General features: G+C 51.0%; 1 protein-coding gene and 1 long non-coding RNA gene across 3 annotated transcripts; one reads left to right on the top strand and one right to left on the bottom strand.

Annotated features, from left to right (window-relative positions):
- The first annotated feature begins 364 nt into the window (after window positions 1-364).
- Window positions 365-2,221, top strand: LOC126987094 (uncharacterized). Its single transcript, XR_007740163.1, has 3 exons — window positions 365-378; window positions 645-841; window positions 976-2,221. It is a non-coding gene; the product is annotated as an uncharacterized LOC126987094 (long non-coding RNA).
- Window positions 2,222-3,314: 1,093 nt separating this feature from the next.
- Window positions 3,315-15,357, bottom strand: LOC126987088 (putative elongator complex protein 1). Of its 2 annotated transcripts, XM_050843756.1 has the most exons (6): window positions 15,184-15,357; window positions 11,051-11,065; window positions 10,782-10,935; window positions 10,458-10,619; window positions 4,897-8,978; window positions 3,315-4,221 (listed from the first exon to the last, which is right to left on the bottom strand). In XM_050843756.1, the coding sequence occupies exons 3-5, from the start codon at window positions 10,917-10,919 to the stop codon at window positions 4,920-4,922; spliced, it is 4,359 nt and encodes a 1,452-aa protein (XP_050699713.1). In that variant the 5' UTR covers window positions 10,920-10,935; window positions 11,051-11,065; window positions 15,184-15,357; the 3' UTR covers window positions 3,315-4,221; window positions 4,897-4,919. The 2 variants fall into 2 exon arrangements, with proteins under 2 accessions (XP_050699713.1, XP_050699712.1); XM_050843755.1 differs by lacking the exon at window positions 11,051-11,065 and having other exon boundaries at window positions 10,782-10,950; window positions 15,184-15,355.
- Between the last annotated feature and the right edge of the window lie 1,663 nt (window positions 15,358-17,020).

Here is a 17,020-nt window from a genome sequence, read left to right as displayed (position 1 = left end):
ATATAAAATTACAATACAAAAACATCAATATTAATAATGATGGATGAATTTTAAAACCGTGGAGCCGAGGAAATCAAGTTGCCATACCAGGGAAACACAGACCAGGGCATAAGTTTCCATAGTTTCCGGAGGAGTTTCAATACACCAGGTATCCGATATATGTGAGTTTGAAAGTTGGAAAGTTTTGTTTAGTCGGCGCAACATCTGTGGTCATATGCCGGAGAGAGACAGAAGGGGAAGGAAGGAAGCTTTTGTTTAGTGGGCGCAACGTCTGTGGTCATGCCGGAGAGAGACAGAAGGGGAAGGAAGGAAGCTTTTGTTTAGTGGGCGCAACGTCTGTGGTCATGCCGGAGAGAGACAGAAGGGGAAGGAAGGAAAGTTTTGTTTAGTGGGCGCAACATCTGTGGTCATATGCCGGAGAGAGACAGAAGGGGAAGGAATGAAAGTTTTGTTTAGTGGGCGCAACATCTGTGGTCATATGCCGGAGAGAGACAGAAGGGGAAGGAAGGAAAGTTTTGTTTAGTGGGCGCAACATCTGTGGTCATTACGGAGAGAGACAGAAGGGGAAGGAAGAAAAGTTTTGTTTAGTGGGCGCAACATCTGTGGTCATATGCCGGAGAGAGACAGAAGGGGAAGGAAGGAAGGTTTTGTTTAGTGGGCGCAACATCTGTGGTCATATGCCGGAGAGAGACAGAAGGGGAAGGAAGGAAAGTTTTGTTTAGTCGGCGCAACATCTGTGGTCATATGCCGGAGAGAGACAGAAGGGGAAGGAAGGAAAGTTTGGTTTAGTCGGTGCAACATCTGTGGTCATATGCCGGAGAGAGACAGAAGGGGAAGGAAGGTAAGTTTGGTTTAGTCGGTGCAACATCTGTGGTCATATGCCGGAGAGAGACAGAAGGGGAAGGAAGGTAAGTTTGGTTTAGTCGGTGCAACATCTGTGGTCATATGCCGGAGAGAGACAGAAGGGGAAGGAAGGAAGCTTTTGTTTAGTGGGCGCAACATCTGTGGTCATATGCCGGAGAGAGACAGAAGGGGAAGGAAGGAAGCTTTTGTTTAGTGGGCGCAACATCTGTGGTCATATGCCGGAGAGAGACAGAAGGGGAAGGAATTAAAGGAGAAGGGAACAGTTGGAAAGTTTCGTTTAGTCGGCGCAACATCTGTGGTCATATGCCGGAGAGAGACAGAAGGGGAAGGAACTACAGGAGAAGGGAACAGACCCCAGGAGACAGGACACAACCCCCGACTAATACCTGCTACCCATTCACTGCTGGGTGGACAGGGGCGTAGGGTATCGAAAAAACCACCCAAATTTTTCCACTCCGCCTGGGAATCGAACTGGGGCTCTCTTGGTTGTGAGCCGAGTGTGCTAACCACTGCACCACGAAGCCCCCATGCGAATTCACTCATATGCGACTAACCTAAATGAGCCAAGTATTCGTTTTATGTGAGAAAAATCCACTATCATGCGACTATCAGCGTTGGTGCGACTGGTAGGTGAGGTCTGGTGGAACTAGAGGGCAGCAGTGCAAATGTTTCCCCGCACTTTCCTCGCCTATAATCAACCTTTCCCTCCCTCTGAGCCTGAAGTTAATCCTCAGGTAGCTAATGATCAGCCTGAACCGTAGGCATTGGGTGCGTCTCCCCGGAAGCAATGGGCAGCTCTATTTTACATTTTATCTCTACTAATGTGCTTTATTGTTGCTTTAATGCTTTGTTATTGTGAAACGGTGCCGGAGTAAATAGTTAGAGGCTTCCAAAACGGGTCTCGATCATTACCCCCTGTAATTAAGGGGATGATAGCCTCCATATACAGGTAACTCTCGATTTATGCGAGTTTGGTTTACGCGTTTTTTGAAATACCACGGGGGTCCAAAATCCAAATAAATGCTTAATATATACGTTTTTTTAAATACCGTGGGGTCCAAAATCCAAATAAATGCTTAATATATACGTTTTTTTAAATACCGTGGGGTCCAAAATCCAAATAAATGTTTAATATACGCGTTTTTTTAAATACCGTGGGGTCCAAAATCCAAATAAATGTTTAATATACGCGTTTTTTTAAATACCGTGGGGTCCAAAATCCAAATAAATGTTTAATATACGCGTTTTTTTAAATACCGTGTGGTCCAAAATCCAAATAAATGTTTAATATACATGTTTTTTTAAATAGCGTGTGGTCCAAAATCCAAATAAATGTTTAATATACACGTTTTTTAAATACCGTGTGGTCCAAAATCCAAATGAATGTTTAATATACACGTTTTTTAAATACCGTGTGGTCCAAAATCCAAATAAATGTTTAATATATGCGTTTTTTAAATAACGCTTGGTCCAAAATCCAAATAAATGTTTAATATACACGTTTTTTAAATACCGTGTGGTCCAAAATCCAAATGAATGTTTAATATACACGTTTTTTAAATAACGCTTGGTCCAAAATCCAAATAAATGTTTAATATATGCGTTTTTTAAATACCGTGTGGTCCAAAATCCAAATAAATGTTTAATATACACGTTTTTTAAATACCGTGTGGTCCAAAATCCAAATGAATGTTTAATATACACGTTTTTTAAATACCGTGTGGTCCAAAATCCAAATGAATGTTTAATATACACGTTTTTTAAATACCGTGGGGTCCAAAATCCAAATAAATGTTTAATATACACGTTTTTTAAATACCGTGTGGTCCAAAATCCAAATAAATGTTTAATATACACGTTTTTTAAATACCGTGTGGTCCAAAATCCAAATAAATGTTTAATATACACGTTTTTTAAATACCGTGTGGTCCAAAATCCAAATAAATGTTTAATATACATGTTTTTTAAATAACGCTTGGTCCAAAATCCAAATAAATGTTAAAAATACACGATTTTTCACATATACGCGATCTCTCTCTCTCTCTCTCTCTCTCTCTCTCTCTCTCTCTCTCTCTCTCTCTCTCTCTCTCTCCACTGAATGAAATGAATCTCTATTTTTCGATACAAATCTACCTCTTGTTTAATTTACATTGTTTTTGATTTACGCGACCTCTTCAAGGACACAACACTCGCGTAAATCCAGAGTTACCTTTATGCGAATCCACATCATGCGAGCTTTTTGCAGAACATAACCCTCACATATAACAATTGCCTGGTGGATGCATGGAGTTATTAAGTGGATGAGAGCCTGGAGGTCACTTCCGAACCCTCGATTATGAAAAAACATTCATCATGGACCTTCAAAAAATCCTCCCATGCTGCCCGGAATACCATGAAACAATGCCCTGGTGTGTGTTTGAAGCAGAGGAAGAGGAGGAGGTGAAGAGGTAAGAAGGAGGAAGAGGAGATGGAAGGGAAGAGAGAAGAGAGGAGGAGAGGCAGAAGAGGAGGAGAAGAAGAGGAGAAGAGGTAAGAAGGAGGAAGAGGAGATGGAAGGGAAGAGAGAAGAGAGGAGGAGAGGCAGAAGAGGAGGAGAAGAAGAGGAGAAGAGGTAAGAAGGAGGAAGAGGAGATGGAAGGGAAGAGAGAAGAGAGGAGGAGAGGCAGAAGAGGAGGAGGAGGAAGAATTAGAAATATGGTCACAGTAAAACTAATCCATGGTTTGTGCATTTGAAGAAGAGGAAGAAGAGGAAGAGGAGGAGGAAGAGGAGGAGAAGAGGTAAGAAGGAGGAGGAAGAGAGAGAAGGAGAGGAAAGAAGAGGAAGAAGAAGAAGAAGAGAGACAAAACTGGAGCCCTGATGTGTGTTTGAAGAAGAGGAAGAAGAAGAGGGGAGGAAGAGGAAGAGGAGGAAGAAGAAGAAGAAGAAGGAAGGAAGGAGAGAAGACAGAAGGAGGAGGAAGAATTAGAAAGATGATCACAGTAAAACTAATCCATGGTTTGTGCATTTGAAGAAGAGGAAGAAGAGGAGGAGGAAGAGGAGGAAGAAGAGGAGGAAGAGGAAGAAGAACAAGAACAACAACAACAACAAAACTCATTCCTGGCGTCCAACTGAAATCCCGAATCTACCCCAAAAAAATAAACATTAACATAAATAACATAAAAATTCCCGTTCACTGTCAACTCGTCAACTCTATACCTGACACACACACACACGCACACACTGGGCGGCTTATGTGCGCGCGTGTGTGTGTGTGTGTGTGTGTGTGTGTGTGTGTGCGCGTCCATGCGGCTGAAACTGGTGCTCCTTCAAGGCTTGCAGGTGAGGGCTGAGGTGAGGGTCATGAGGTCACTGACTGCCTGAAATATGATAATAATAATAATAATAATAATAATAATAATAATGATAATATATACGATAATAGCAGGTGATGAAAGGAAGAATCTAAAGAGGAAAGGAGGAGGAGGAAGAGAAGAAGAATAGGAGGAGGAGGAGGAGGAAGAAGGGGTAGAAGAGAGAAGAGGAGGAGGAGGAAGAGAAGAAGAAGAGAGAGGAAGACAAGGAGAAGGAAGAGGAAGAGGAACAGAAGAAGAGGAAGGAGAGAGAGAAGAAGAAGAAGAGGAGGAGGAAGGAGAGAGAGAAAAAGAAGAAGAGGAGGAGGAGGAGGAGAAGAAGAGAGAGGAAGACAAGAAGGAAGAGGAAGAGGAACAGAAGAAGAGGAAGGAGAGAGAAAGAAGAAGAGGAGGAGGAAGGAGAGAGAGAAGAAGAAGAAGAGGAGGAGGAGGAAGAGAAGAAGAAGAGAGAGGAAGACAAGAAGGAAGAGGAAGAGGAACAGAAGAAGAGGAAGGAGAGAGAGGAAGAAGAGGAGGAGGAAGGAGAGAGAGAAGAAGAAGAAGAAGAAGAGGAGGAGGAGGAGGAGGAGGAGAGGTAGGGAGTAGATAAACAATATATATATAATAATAATAATGTGTGTGTGTGTGTGTGTGTGTGTGTGTGTGTGTGTGTGTGTGTGTGTGTGTGTGTGTGTGTGTTACCTGTGTGGCGGGGCGGGGGTTGGTCACTCCCCCGTGTAGTGTGGGTGCAGGAGTCCCAGCCGCCACGAGTCCGGCGGGGGCGGCGGTGCATGGCGGAGGTGTGGGTCGAGCTGGGCCATGCGCTGGGCCAGGTAGGATGCAGCAGCCGCCCCCGCCGCCGCCGCCTGGCCGCCATGCATCTGCTGCACGGCGGCTTCCGTGGTCATGTTCGGTCCAAACTCCACCTCGCTCTGGTCCGCCGGGGTGAGTGGCGGCCAAATCTCGGCCTTCTTGCCCTCCGCCAACTTGAGCAGCGCCGTGAACTGTTCCTGCAGCGCGGCGGCCGGGGCGTCGCGGCCCAGCGTGACCAGCGCCACGGTGAGGGCCGCCAGGGTCTGGGCGTGGGCGGCCAGGGCGGTGTAGGCCTGGTGCAGGGCCGCCACCAGCCCCAGGTCCTCGTGGGGGCTGCCCGGCTTGGTGCTGTACTTCTTCCTCGCCAGCTTGCGGCGGCTGCGGCTGGAGCGCTGGGAGCGGGAGGAGGCGGAGGCGGTGGAGGCGGGGCGGCGGGGCAGGCCGGGGCGGTGGTCCAGGCCGGACATGGTGCTGGTGTCGGAGTACAGGTCACAGTCCAGCGGGGCGTCGTCCAGGCCCGGGGCGGGGCCAGCGGCAGCCTGCTGCGCCCCGGCCTGCCTCACCACCGCCAGCCGCCCCGCCTGGCTGGCCAGTGTCTCCGTCAGCTCCGTGATGTCGGCCTTCATGGCGTCGGCGGCCTGCTGCAGGGCCGGCAGGATGTTGGTCTCTATCAGGTCCTGGCGGCTGTGCTTGTGGGCCAGCCTCAGGCCATCCAGCCAGGCCCCGGCGGCGGCCAGGCAGGCCACGGCCTCCTCCTCGGCTCCCAGGTGCTCCTCATACAGCGTGGCGGCCTGGGCGTGCTGGCCACGGCCCTTCAGCTCGGCGGCCAGGCCGTGGCACAGCTCCACCAGCCGCTCCTTGGCCAGACCCAGCCTGGCAGCGGCCACCAGGGCCATGCGCCACTCACCGGCCTGCCGGTAGGTCTCCAGGGCCGCTGCATACTCTCCTGCGCGTTCAAACATGATGGCCGCCTCGCCGGGCCGCCCCTTGGCCGCCAGCACACGGGCATAGCTCTCACACACGGCGGCCTTGACCTCCGAGCCCTGGGGCAGCTCCTGCAGGGCCAGGGCGTGCAGGCCCCGGCCCTCCACCAGCCCCAGCAGCTCCTGGCGATGGTCGGCCATGGCCGCCAGGCCCCGGATGGCCCGGCGGTGGCGGCCAAGCATCACGTCTATCCTGCAGCGGCGCAGGGGCTCCGGCAGGGCCTCCAGGGCGTGCAGCTGGGGCAGGAACTCCTTGGGGTCGCGCTGGGAGCGCTGGGCCACCATGAGGGCCAGGGCCAGGTCGTAGGTGCCCAGGGCCAGGCGGTACAGCACCTCCGTGTCCGCCAGGTACAGCAGGTGGCGCAGGCCCTCCTCCGCCCCGCCCGCCTCGGCCTGCCCCGCCGCCTCCAGCCGCCGCCGCTCCCCCAGCCTGGCCAGCGCCTCCTCCATGCGGCCCGCCTGGGCCAGGGACGTCAGGATGGGCAGCCGGTAACGCTCCTCGTCCACGGCCGCCATGGCCGCCCGCAGCGCCTCGCACACGGCGGCCACCTTGCCCTCGCTGGGCCCGGCAGTGGTGGCCCGGCCGGGGTAGTGGAAGGCGTAGGCGGCGGCGGTGGTGTCGGCCTCGGTGAGGGCCGCCAGGAAGAGGTCCAGACGCTGGGGGTCCGCCACGTCCACCACGAAGGGCTGGGCGGCGGCCAGGAAGTGGGCCGGGTCGTGGTCGTAGAGCAGGTTGGTGTCCAGGCGGTGGCGGCGGGCCAGGGCCAGGGCCGCCGCGTACTGGTGGGCGGCCAGCAGGCGGGTGAGGGCAGCCACCACCAGGGGGCGTGGGCTCACCACCTCCAGGTTCCCGCGGGGCAGCTGCAGCACCACCCGGCTGTCCCCCGCCACCGCCACCACCAGCCGGCCGCCACGCTCCATGCGCCGCACCCCAGACTCTGCCTGGCCCAGTCTGGCCAGGGCCGGGGCAGCCAGCGGGGCAGCCAGCAGGGTGTGGGTGGCGGTGGTGGCCAGCAGGTGGCGGCCGTGGACCAGCACGGAGGTGCAGTCCGCCAGCAGCTGCTGGTGGCCCAGGTAGAGGCGGCCCCGCTGGGTGAGGGCCAGGGGCAGCGGGGCCGCCCCACCCTCCAAGGTGCACAGGGCCAGGCGCTGGCACGCCCCGGGCAGCACCACCTCCGCCCCGTCCACCAGCAGGGGCTCCACCACCCCGCTGCCCAGCTCCACCTGCACCAGGCTGCCCGTGGCCAGCTGCAGGGCCGCCAGGGTGGGCGTGGCGGCCAGGGCCAGCACCGAGTCCTCCAGCACCACCACTTGCCTGGCCACGGCCCGGCCGCCCTCCAGCTGCAGGTCCAGCAGGGCCAGGCAGCAGGCGGCCCCGGCGGTGAACACGGCCGCCAGGGTGTCCCGGGTGGGCCAGCACCAGTGGTACAGGTCACTGGCCTGGCTGGGACGGGGCGTCACTCCCCCTGGCCACTCCACCACCACCTGCCCCAGCACACCCCAGGGCAGCACCGCCGCCCCGCACGCCCCGGTGGCCTCCACCACACACCTGAGATGGGCGGGGACGGCAGCCGGGGCCGGGGTGTCCTGTGCGGGGGCGGGGGCCAGGATGGTGAGGGTGTCGGGGCCGTGCTGCACACACACTGCCCCGGCCCACACACCCCCGGCCCCGCCAACCTCCTCGGCGGCCTCCAGGAACCCTGAGTCGTCCACATCCCCCTCGGCGGAGGCTGTGGCGGCGGCCTGGCAGAAGCACAGGCCGTTGATGGTCTCTGGGAAGGTGGCCTTGAGGGCGGCCATGGGCGGGGGCACGGTGGCCTGGCGGAAGGGTGTGATGAGCAGGGCCGCCCCGTCCACCACGGCGGCGGCGGCTGGGTCGTGCGGGGCCAGGCCGGGGGAGGCGTGGGGGGCGGGGAGCCAGGCCAGGCGGTGGTGGTGGAGGGAGGTGAGGAGGTGGAGGGTGTGGGGGGAGGGGGCGGCTCCTCCCCCCTCACACCAGCATAGGCCTACAAGCACCTCCCTTCCTCCTCCTCCTCCTCCTCCCTTTATCATTCTTCCTCCTTCCTCCTTTCCTACATTCTCTCCTCTTCCTCCTCCTCCTCCTCCTCCAATTTTTTCTTCATTTTCTCTTCCTCCTCCTCCTCCTCTTCCTTCTTCTTTTCCTCCTCCTCCTCCTGGCTCTTCTTGTCCTTCTGTCTTTCCTCCTTCTTCCTCAATCTTCCTCCCTCCTCCTCCTCCTCCTCCTCTTCCTCCAAATCTAATCTCCCTTTTCAAATACCAATAGTAGTTTCCACACATCCACAACTGAACCACCTCCTCCTCCTCCTCCACCCTCAGCGGCCGCCCCCACACCGCCAGCACCAATCCGTCGGGGCTCCACGCCACCTCCACTGCCGCCATCCGCCCCGGGGGGAACGGAAGGGGAAAGCCGCCATGTTTAAGTCCATTCTTTTCGATAAACGCGACTTGGTGTTTCGTGGCGGAGGTGTGGGTGGTGGTGATAGCCGCCCCGCCCCCGCCACCACCGCCCCGCCCCGGCCGCCACGCTAACGGCGGCTCCAGGGGGTCAAGATCCTCACTGACAGAATGGACCTCCCCTTCCTTGGTCATGATCGTAACGCGTCTGATACGTGTTTCCCCGACAAAGTGCCCCACTGCGAACATTTCCCCGTCGCCCCGCCAGCTGACCCGTGGCCGCCCCGAGTCCCAGTCCGGGGCGGGGCGAGGCTCGGATTTCCCTGCTGTAGCCGCCCGAGCCGCCGCCGCCTTCCCCTCCGACCCGTGGAACTGAGTCTCCTTCCGCCCCCAGCCCAAGGCCACCGGGGTACTGGCGGGGGTGGCGGCTTCAAGGGGGCACTCCGCGAAGACATCGAACATGGCGGTCATCATGAGGATGGCGGCTGAGCGGGTGACCAGGATGAGGATCTCCTGGTCGGGGCTCCACTTGGCGGCTCCCAGACCAGCCGCCACTTCACCCACCACCTCAACCTATGGCGGGGAGGGAGTGTTAGTGTTGTTGTTTCTTGTATATTTATATTTATATTTATAATACTATATATTTCTTATATACTCCTCGTATGAAGCATGCATCTCTCTCTCTCTCTCTCTCTCTCTCTCTCTCTCTATCCACGTGTTTGTGTGTGTGTGTGTGTGTGGAGGGGGGGGGCTCCACATAAGGGGTTTGGACAGTACAGGGATGAAAGAGTGGAGATGCTGGTTAACTCTTGCATAAGGGATTTGGACAGTACAGGGATGAAAGAGTGGAGATGCTGGTTAACTCTTGCATAAGGGGTTTGGACAGTACAGGGATGAAAGAGTGGAGATGCTGGTTAACTCTTGCATAAGGGGTTTGGACAGTACAGGGATGAAAGAGTGAAGATGCTGGTTAACTCTTGCATAAGGGGTTTGGACAGTACAGGGATGAAAGAGTGAAGATGCTGGTTAACTCTTGCATAAGGGATTTGGACAGCACAGGGATGAAAGAGTGAAGATGCTGGTTAACTCTTGCATAAGGGATTTGGACAGTACAGGGATGAAAGAGTGAAGATGCTGGTTAACTCTTGCATAAGGGGTTTGGACAGTACAGGGATGAAAGAGTGGAGATGCTGGTTAACTCTTGCATAAGGGGTTTGGACAGTACAGGGATGAAAGAGTGAAGATGCTGGTTAACTCTTGCATAAGGGGTTTGGACAGTACAGGGATGAAAGAGTGAAGATGCTGGTTAACTCTTGCATAAGGGGTTTGGACAGTACAGGGATGAAAGAGTGGAGATGCTGGTTAACTCTTGCATAAGGGGTTTGGACAGTACAGGGATGAAAGAGTGGAGATCCTGGTTAACTCTTGCATAAGGGGTTTGGACAGTACAGGGATGAAAGAATGGAGATGCTGGTTAACTCTTGCATAAGGGGTTTGGACAGTACAGGGATGAAAGAGTGAAGATGCTGGTTAACTCTTGCATAAGGGGTTTGGACAGCGCAGGGATGAAAGAGTGAAGATGCTGGTTAACTCTTGCATAAGGGATTTGGACAGTACAGGGATGAAAGAGTGGAGATGCTGGTTAACTCTTGCATAAGGGGTTTGGACAGCACAGGGATGAAAGAGTGGAGATGCTGGTTAACTCTTGCATAAGGGGTTTGGACAGTACAGGGATGAAAGAATGGAGATGCTGGTTAACTCTTGCATAAGGGGTTTGGACAGCACAGGGATGAAAGAGTGGAGATGCTGGTTAACTCTTGCATAAGGGGTTTGGACATTACAGGGAACCTAACCTAACCTAACAAAACCCCAAACAGTCACTATAGGTCTTGACGCACTTTTAGGCTTAGAAATTAATATAGAAACCTGAGTATGACAATCTGGCACCTTTAACTATCATCATCATCATCATCATTATTATTATTATTATTATTATTATTATTATCATTATCAATCATTATCATTATCCTCCTCCTCCTCCTCCTCTCTCACCTCCCCCTGGTCCATCGTAACCATCAGCAGCTGGCCCTCCGCCATGGCCACGCTGAGGGCCGGCTCTCCGCTGCTGGCCAGGCTGATGCACTCTGCCGCGACCACCTCTGAAGTGTGGATGCCGTGGTCCGCCCAGAGGAGTGGAGGGGGGGTGGAAGGACTCTGTGGGGTGGTGGAAGAGGGGTGGGGGGGATTTTAACATAGCTATACACACACACACACACACACACACACACACACACAAAAAAAAAAAAAAAAAAAAGTATAAATGATTGAAAATAAAAACACACACACACACACACACACACATACACGCGCACACACCTGGGTCAAGCAGTGTACGCCCTCTGTGTGCACCATGTACGCATCGCTGGTGACCGGGTCCACACACAGCACGGCATCGCTGGGCACGGGCGCGGCGACGACACGGCGGCGGTGGTCAATGAGGTGAAGGTTCCTCATGCTGGTGACCTCTGACCTTGGTGACCTTGACCTGTGTGGGGGGGGATGGGGTCGGGTTAGTGGTGTGACCTGGCTTTTTTTTTCTTTTCTTTATTTTTTTTGTTTTTTTTGTTTTTGTACTCTGACCTGACCTTGATGACCTTGACCTGTGGGGGGGGAAGGGGTCGGGTTAGTGGTGTGACCTGACTTCGTTTTTCTTCCTTCTTTTCTTTCTCCTTTTTTTTGTGTTTTTCTACTCTTCCATGACCTGACCTGACCTGACCTTTTTCTTTCTCCTCACTCTCCTTCTCCCTTGACCCCTTCAACACGAGGGCATGCATACTGTGTCCTGGCTCGCTTTGGTCAATATACAAGTTATTTTATCTCTATGTTTATGCTTATATCTCAAACTTATCAATTCATTTATGTTTATTTATGTGCACCATTTAATTCTGCATGTTTTCATATATAATACATGATGATTGTGTTGAGTTTATGGCTGAAAACTTGTTATATTCAATAGCGACATTTGAAATTTGGCGCGATCCTGGATACGGTGTGGGGCACTGTTTTGACCTGGCCGTAGTGTGTTTCTTTATGTGCACTATTTAATTCTGCATGTTTTCATATATAATACATGATGACTGTGTTGAGTTTATGGCTGAAAACTTGTTATATTCAATAGCGACATTTGAAATTTGGCGCGATCCTGGATATGGCGTGGGGCACAGTTTTGGCCCGGCTGTAGTGAGTTTCTTTATGTGCACCATTTAATTCTGCATGTTTTCATATATAACACATGATGATTGTGTTGAGTTTATGGCTGAAAACTTGTTATATTCAATAGTGACATTTGAAATTTGGCGCGCACGGCGATCCTGGATACGGCACTGTTTTGGCCTGGCCGCAGTGAGTTTCTCTATGTGCGCCATTTAATTCTGCATGTTTTCATATATAATACATGATGATTGTGTTGAGTTTATGGCTGAAAACTTGTTATATTCAATAGCAACATTTGAAATTTGCTGTGCACGGTGATCATGGATACGGTGTGGGGTGCTGTTTTGGCCCGGCCGTAGTGAGTTTCTTTATGTGCACCATTTAATTCTGCATGTTTTCATATATAATACATGATGATTGTGTTGAGTTCATGGCTGAAAACTTGTTATATTCAATAGTGACATTTGAAGTTTGGCGCGATCCCGGATACGGTGTGGGGCGCTGTTTTGGTCCAGCCGCAGTGAAGTTGTTAACCCTCAACAGCCTAGAGAGTGTTATATTGAGAGCCTGGGAACCTTTGGGGAACGTGGGTTTTGGGTGTGAGAAGGAAAATTGACTGAAATATGGGCGTCAAAAATTTCCCTAAAATCGGGAAAAATCCTTAGTCCTGAAACCTTGAGTGAAGTTTCCTAAATGTATTGTCTTTCAGTCCACCAGATTTGAGCATTGACATGGGTGCGTCACAAAGGGTGCGCTTATTAGGTGATTCGTGGGCGCACCAAGCTGTGACAAGCACGCACCTCCAGTATTGCCCAACGAGAATACTAACCCTTCCAGGAGAATACTAACCCTTCCAGGAGAATACTAACCCTTCCAGGAGAATACTAACCCTTCCAGGAGAATACTAACCCTTCCAGGAGAATACTAACCCTTCCAGGAGAATACTAACCCTTCCAGGAGAATACTAACCCTTCCAGGAGAATACTAACCCTTCCAAGGCCTCACACACTGATGTACTTCTCTAGTTTTACTGCTGCATCATACATGTGGAGGTGTTGCCCCCCTGGTTAGCAGTGGGGGTCGAGGGGTGTGCAGCCCCCCCATTAGAGGTTAGGTTACGTAAAGTTCAGTTATAGTAAATTAAATATGCTCCCAAAATAAAAAAGAAAACAGGTTAAGATTTGTTTCAGTAGCGTGGTGGCAGTGTGTTCATTCCCTGACCATCAGTATCTCTTCATGTATCTTTTCCACAAACCTTCAACAGTCATGGAAACGCTTTCAAAATCCAATTCAAGGACTTTTTTTTACTCTTGAAAATAGGGAATAATGTTTACGAAAGCGTTGCCTCCTCTGGTGGTGGCCACGGCAATGGTGCTGGCCGCCACAGCCGCAAAATAGCTCACAGAGGGTTTAGGGTTAGGGAGCATATTTAAACTACTCCAACCGAGCTTTACAACCTGCTAACGAGGAGGCTGCACCCCCCCTGGACCCCCCACATGTATATGCGACTTATTTCAGCAAGAAGGTATTTCTCACAACACTGGCTGCACTGTGGCCGCCGCCAGAGCAAACCTGTTATTTTTATGCAAATACTACAAATTTTATCATAGAGCATAAATATAAACTAACCTTAGCTAACCTTACTTAATTTAATGCCTGAATTTACTCTTTTCTCCACTCCCACACGACCTCTGCGTGTAACGAAACACACAGAAATTAATCAAGATCAGGGTATTCCCCGGCTGCCTGGGACTGAACCCGCGACCAGCGTGATGGGAGAGCCACTCCTTACCGAGTCGGCCAAAGAGGTGACCCGCTGGATAAGTGGATCATGTGAGGCTCGTTCATCAGGCCGTCGCCGCACTACACTAACCTAACAAAACCCGCTGTGAGCTATTTTGCAGTGGCGGCTGCAGCGTCGCCGCGGCCGTCGCCAGAGGAGGTGACGCGCTTTTGTAAACATTATCCCCTATTTTCAAGAGTAAAAAAAAGTCCTTGAATTGGATTTTGAAAGCGTTACCATGACTGTTGAAGGTTTGTGGAAAAGATACATGAAGAGATACTGAGGTTTCATAAGGCAGATAATGAGATACTGGCACGGGCCTAAAACGAATCTTAACCAAATTTTGGAAGCTCATATTCCAGTGATTTTGCCCCCCCCAAAATACCCAGTTCCTAAGATTTCAGGGTAACACTGGGGTCCATCAGGATACATTAGGGTAACACTGGGGTCCATCAGGATACATTAGGGTAACACTGGGGTCCATCAGGATACATTAGGGTAACACTGGGGTGCATCAGGATACATTAGGGTAACACTAGGGTCCATCAGGATACATTAGGGTAACACTGGGGTCCATCAGGATACATTAGGGTAACACTGGGGTCCATCAGGATACATTAGGGTAACACTGGGGTATATCAGGATACATTAGGGTAACACTGGGGTCCATCAGGATACATTAGGGTAACACTGGGGTATATCAGGATACATTAGGGTAACACTGGGGTCCATCAGGATACATTAGGGTAACACTGGGGTCCATCAGGATACATTAGGGTAACACTGGGGTATATCAGGATACATTAGGGTAACACTGGGGTCCATCAGGATACATTAGGGTAACACTGGGGTATATCAGGATACATTAGGGTAACACTGGGGTCCATCAGGATACATTAGGGTAACACTGGGGTCCATCAGGATACATTAGGGTAACACTGGGGTCCATCAGGATACATTAGGGTAACACTGGGGTGCATCAGGATACATTAGGGTAACACTGGGGTATATCAGGATACATTAGGGTAACACTGGGGTATATCAGGATACAATACGGTAACACTGTCCATCAGGATACATTAGGGTAACACTGGGGTATATCAGGATACATTAGGGTAACACTGGGGTGCATCAGGATACATTAGGGTAACACTGGGGTCCATCAGGATACATTAGGGTAACACTGGGGTCCATCAGGATACATTAGGGTAACACTGGGGTCCATCAGGATACATTAGGGTAACACTGGGGTATATCAGGATACATTAGGGTAACACTGGGGTATATCAGGATACATTAGGGTAACACTGGGGTATATCAGGATACATTAGGGTAACACTGGGGTATATCAGGATACATTAGGGTAACACTGGGGTATATCAGGATACATTAGGGTAACACTGGGGTATATCAGGATACATTAGGGTAACACTGGGGTATATCAGGATACATTAGGGTAACACTGGGGTATATCAGGATACATTAGGGTAACATTGGGATACAGAGACGTGACCTTGATTGTTAACACACACGCACACACACACACACACACACGCACGCACACACACAGCCCCAATCCACACACATAGCAAATAACAACCAAATAGGGTAAAAACACATTCAGAAATAGGTAAATAGGCAAGTAGATAAGATGGCAACGTTACCTTAATTAATTACGTGAGCTCCTTCCTACCCACCTGTCCACCCTCAAGACTCGACACATGGCGCCTCTTCATCCCTTATTTCCTCCTTAACCCCTTACTGTATCCTTCCCATACTCACGCAGGATATGCCCCAGCCTCTCCTACTCCTGCAGGATCCCGGTGGTGGTCAGGGGGTGAAGGATACGCCGGGGAAATGCAAAAATATGAACACTTTTTCTACTGAACCTGCCGCCCCGCCGCCATCTTGGTCTCGGTCTGGGTCTTGGGTCGTTTGTTTACGTCTTTTTATCGGGTCTTTTTTCTTAGTCTGGGATTTCCTCTTCCTCTTCTTCCTCCTCCTCTTCTTCCTCCTCCTCCTCCTCTTCCTCTTGTCTTCCTCTATTTATCCATTATGGCTCCTCCTCCTCCTCCTCCTCCTCCTCCTCCTAGCTCCTCCTCTTCCTCCTCCTCCTCCTCCTTCTTTCCTTCTTCTCTTCTCCTTCCTTCTTATGTCTTTCCTTCTGTTTCATCTTCCTCCTCCTCCTCCTCCTCCTCCTCCTCCTCCTCCTTTCCTTCTTCTCTTCTCCTTCCTTCTTATGTCTTTCCTTCTGTTTCATCTTCCTCCTCCTCCTCCTCCTCCTCTTCCTCCTCCCCCTCCTCCTCCTCCAAGTTCCTCCTTCTCCTCTTCTTCCTCCTCCACCTCCTAGCTCCTCCTTCTCCTCTTCCTCCTCCTCCTCCTCCTCTTCCTCCTCTTAGTTCCTTCTCCTCCTCCTCCTCCTCTTTCTCCTCCTCCTCCTCCTCTTTCTCCTCCTCTTCCTCCTCTTAATTCCTCCTCCTCCTCCTCCTCCTAGTTCCTCCTCCTCCTCTTTCTCCTCCTCTTCCTCCTCTTAGTTCCTCCTCCTCCTCCTCCTCCTCCTAGTTCCTCCTCCTCCTCTTTCTCCTCGGTTCTCACTGACGAAGACAGGCAAAGCCTCCAAGAGGATTTGCACAAAATTTCAGCTTGGTCGGATAGATGGGAGATGCCCTTTAACGTAGACAAGTGCCAGGTCCTTCAAGTTGGAACGAGGAATAAAAAGTTTGATTACGAAATGCGCGGCGTTAAACTCAAAAGCGTTCAATGCGTCAAGGACTTGGGGGTCAAAATCGCGTCAAACCTCAAATTCTCACAGCAATGCATCGATGCAGCAAATAAAGCGAACAGAATGTTGGGCTTCATTAAAAGAAACTTTTTATTTAAGAATAAAGATGTAATACTCCCGCTCTACAACAGTTTAGTCAGACCCCACTTGGAATATGCGGTACAGTTTTGGTCTCCTCACCATGCAAAGGATATTGCTAAATTAGAAGGTGTTCAGCGTCGGGCAACGAAAATTATCCCTTCCTTGCGCAACAAATCCTACGAAGAAAGGCTTTCTACCCTTAACATGTTCTCTCTTGAGAAACGTCGCCTCCGAGGAAAACTGATCGAATGTTTTAAAATACTTAATGGTTTCACGAATGTAGACAGATCAACATTGTTTATGATCGATGACACTTTGCGCACGAGGAACAATGGCGTAAAACTCAGATGTAGACAAGTAAATTCAGACTGCACCAAATTTTTCTTCACCAACGTTGTAGTGCGAGAATGGAATAAGCTCCCATCATCAGTGGTCCAGTGTAACACGATTGACTCCTTCAAAAATAAGCTCGACCGTCACTTCCTTCAACTTAATATCAACTAGAGTAGAAATGCAACGTTTTGGAGTCTTCTGATTAATGTAAAATCACTTAGGTTTAAGGACAGACCACCAAGTCTGGACCATGGGGTCTGTGTGGTCTGATTTTCTATGTAAATCTATGTAAATCCTCTTAGTTCCTCCTCCTCCTCCTCCTCCTCCTAGTTCCTCCTCCTCCTCTTTCTCCTCCTCCTTATCCTCTTTCTCCTCCTCCTCCTCCTCCTAGCTCCTCCTTCTCTTCTTTCTCCTCCTCCTCTT

Source organism: Eriocheir sinensis, chromosome 64 (assembly GCF_024679095.1).
Source record: "Eriocheir sinensis breed Jianghai 21 chromosome 64, ASM2467909v1, whole genome shotgun sequence".
Taxonomy (NCBI): Eukaryota; Metazoa; Arthropoda; class Malacostraca; order Decapoda; family Varunidae; genus Eriocheir; species Eriocheir sinensis.
This window is presented reverse-complemented; position numbering and strand designations above follow the sequence as displayed.

Coding starts and splice junctions, on each gene's coding strand:
- LOC126987088 (XM_050843756.1), bottom strand. CDS start 10,919: ATGAGGAACCTTCACCTCATTGACCACCGCCGCCGTGTCGTCGCCGCG. Junction 10,620..10,781: donor GCGTACACTGCTTGACCCAG/GTGTGTGCGCGT, acceptor ACCACCCCACAG/AGTCCTTCCACCCCCCCTCC. Junction 8,979..10,457: donor TTACGATGGACCAGGGGGAG/GTGAGAGAGGAG, acceptor TCCCCGCCATAG/GTTGAGGTGGTGGGTGAAGT.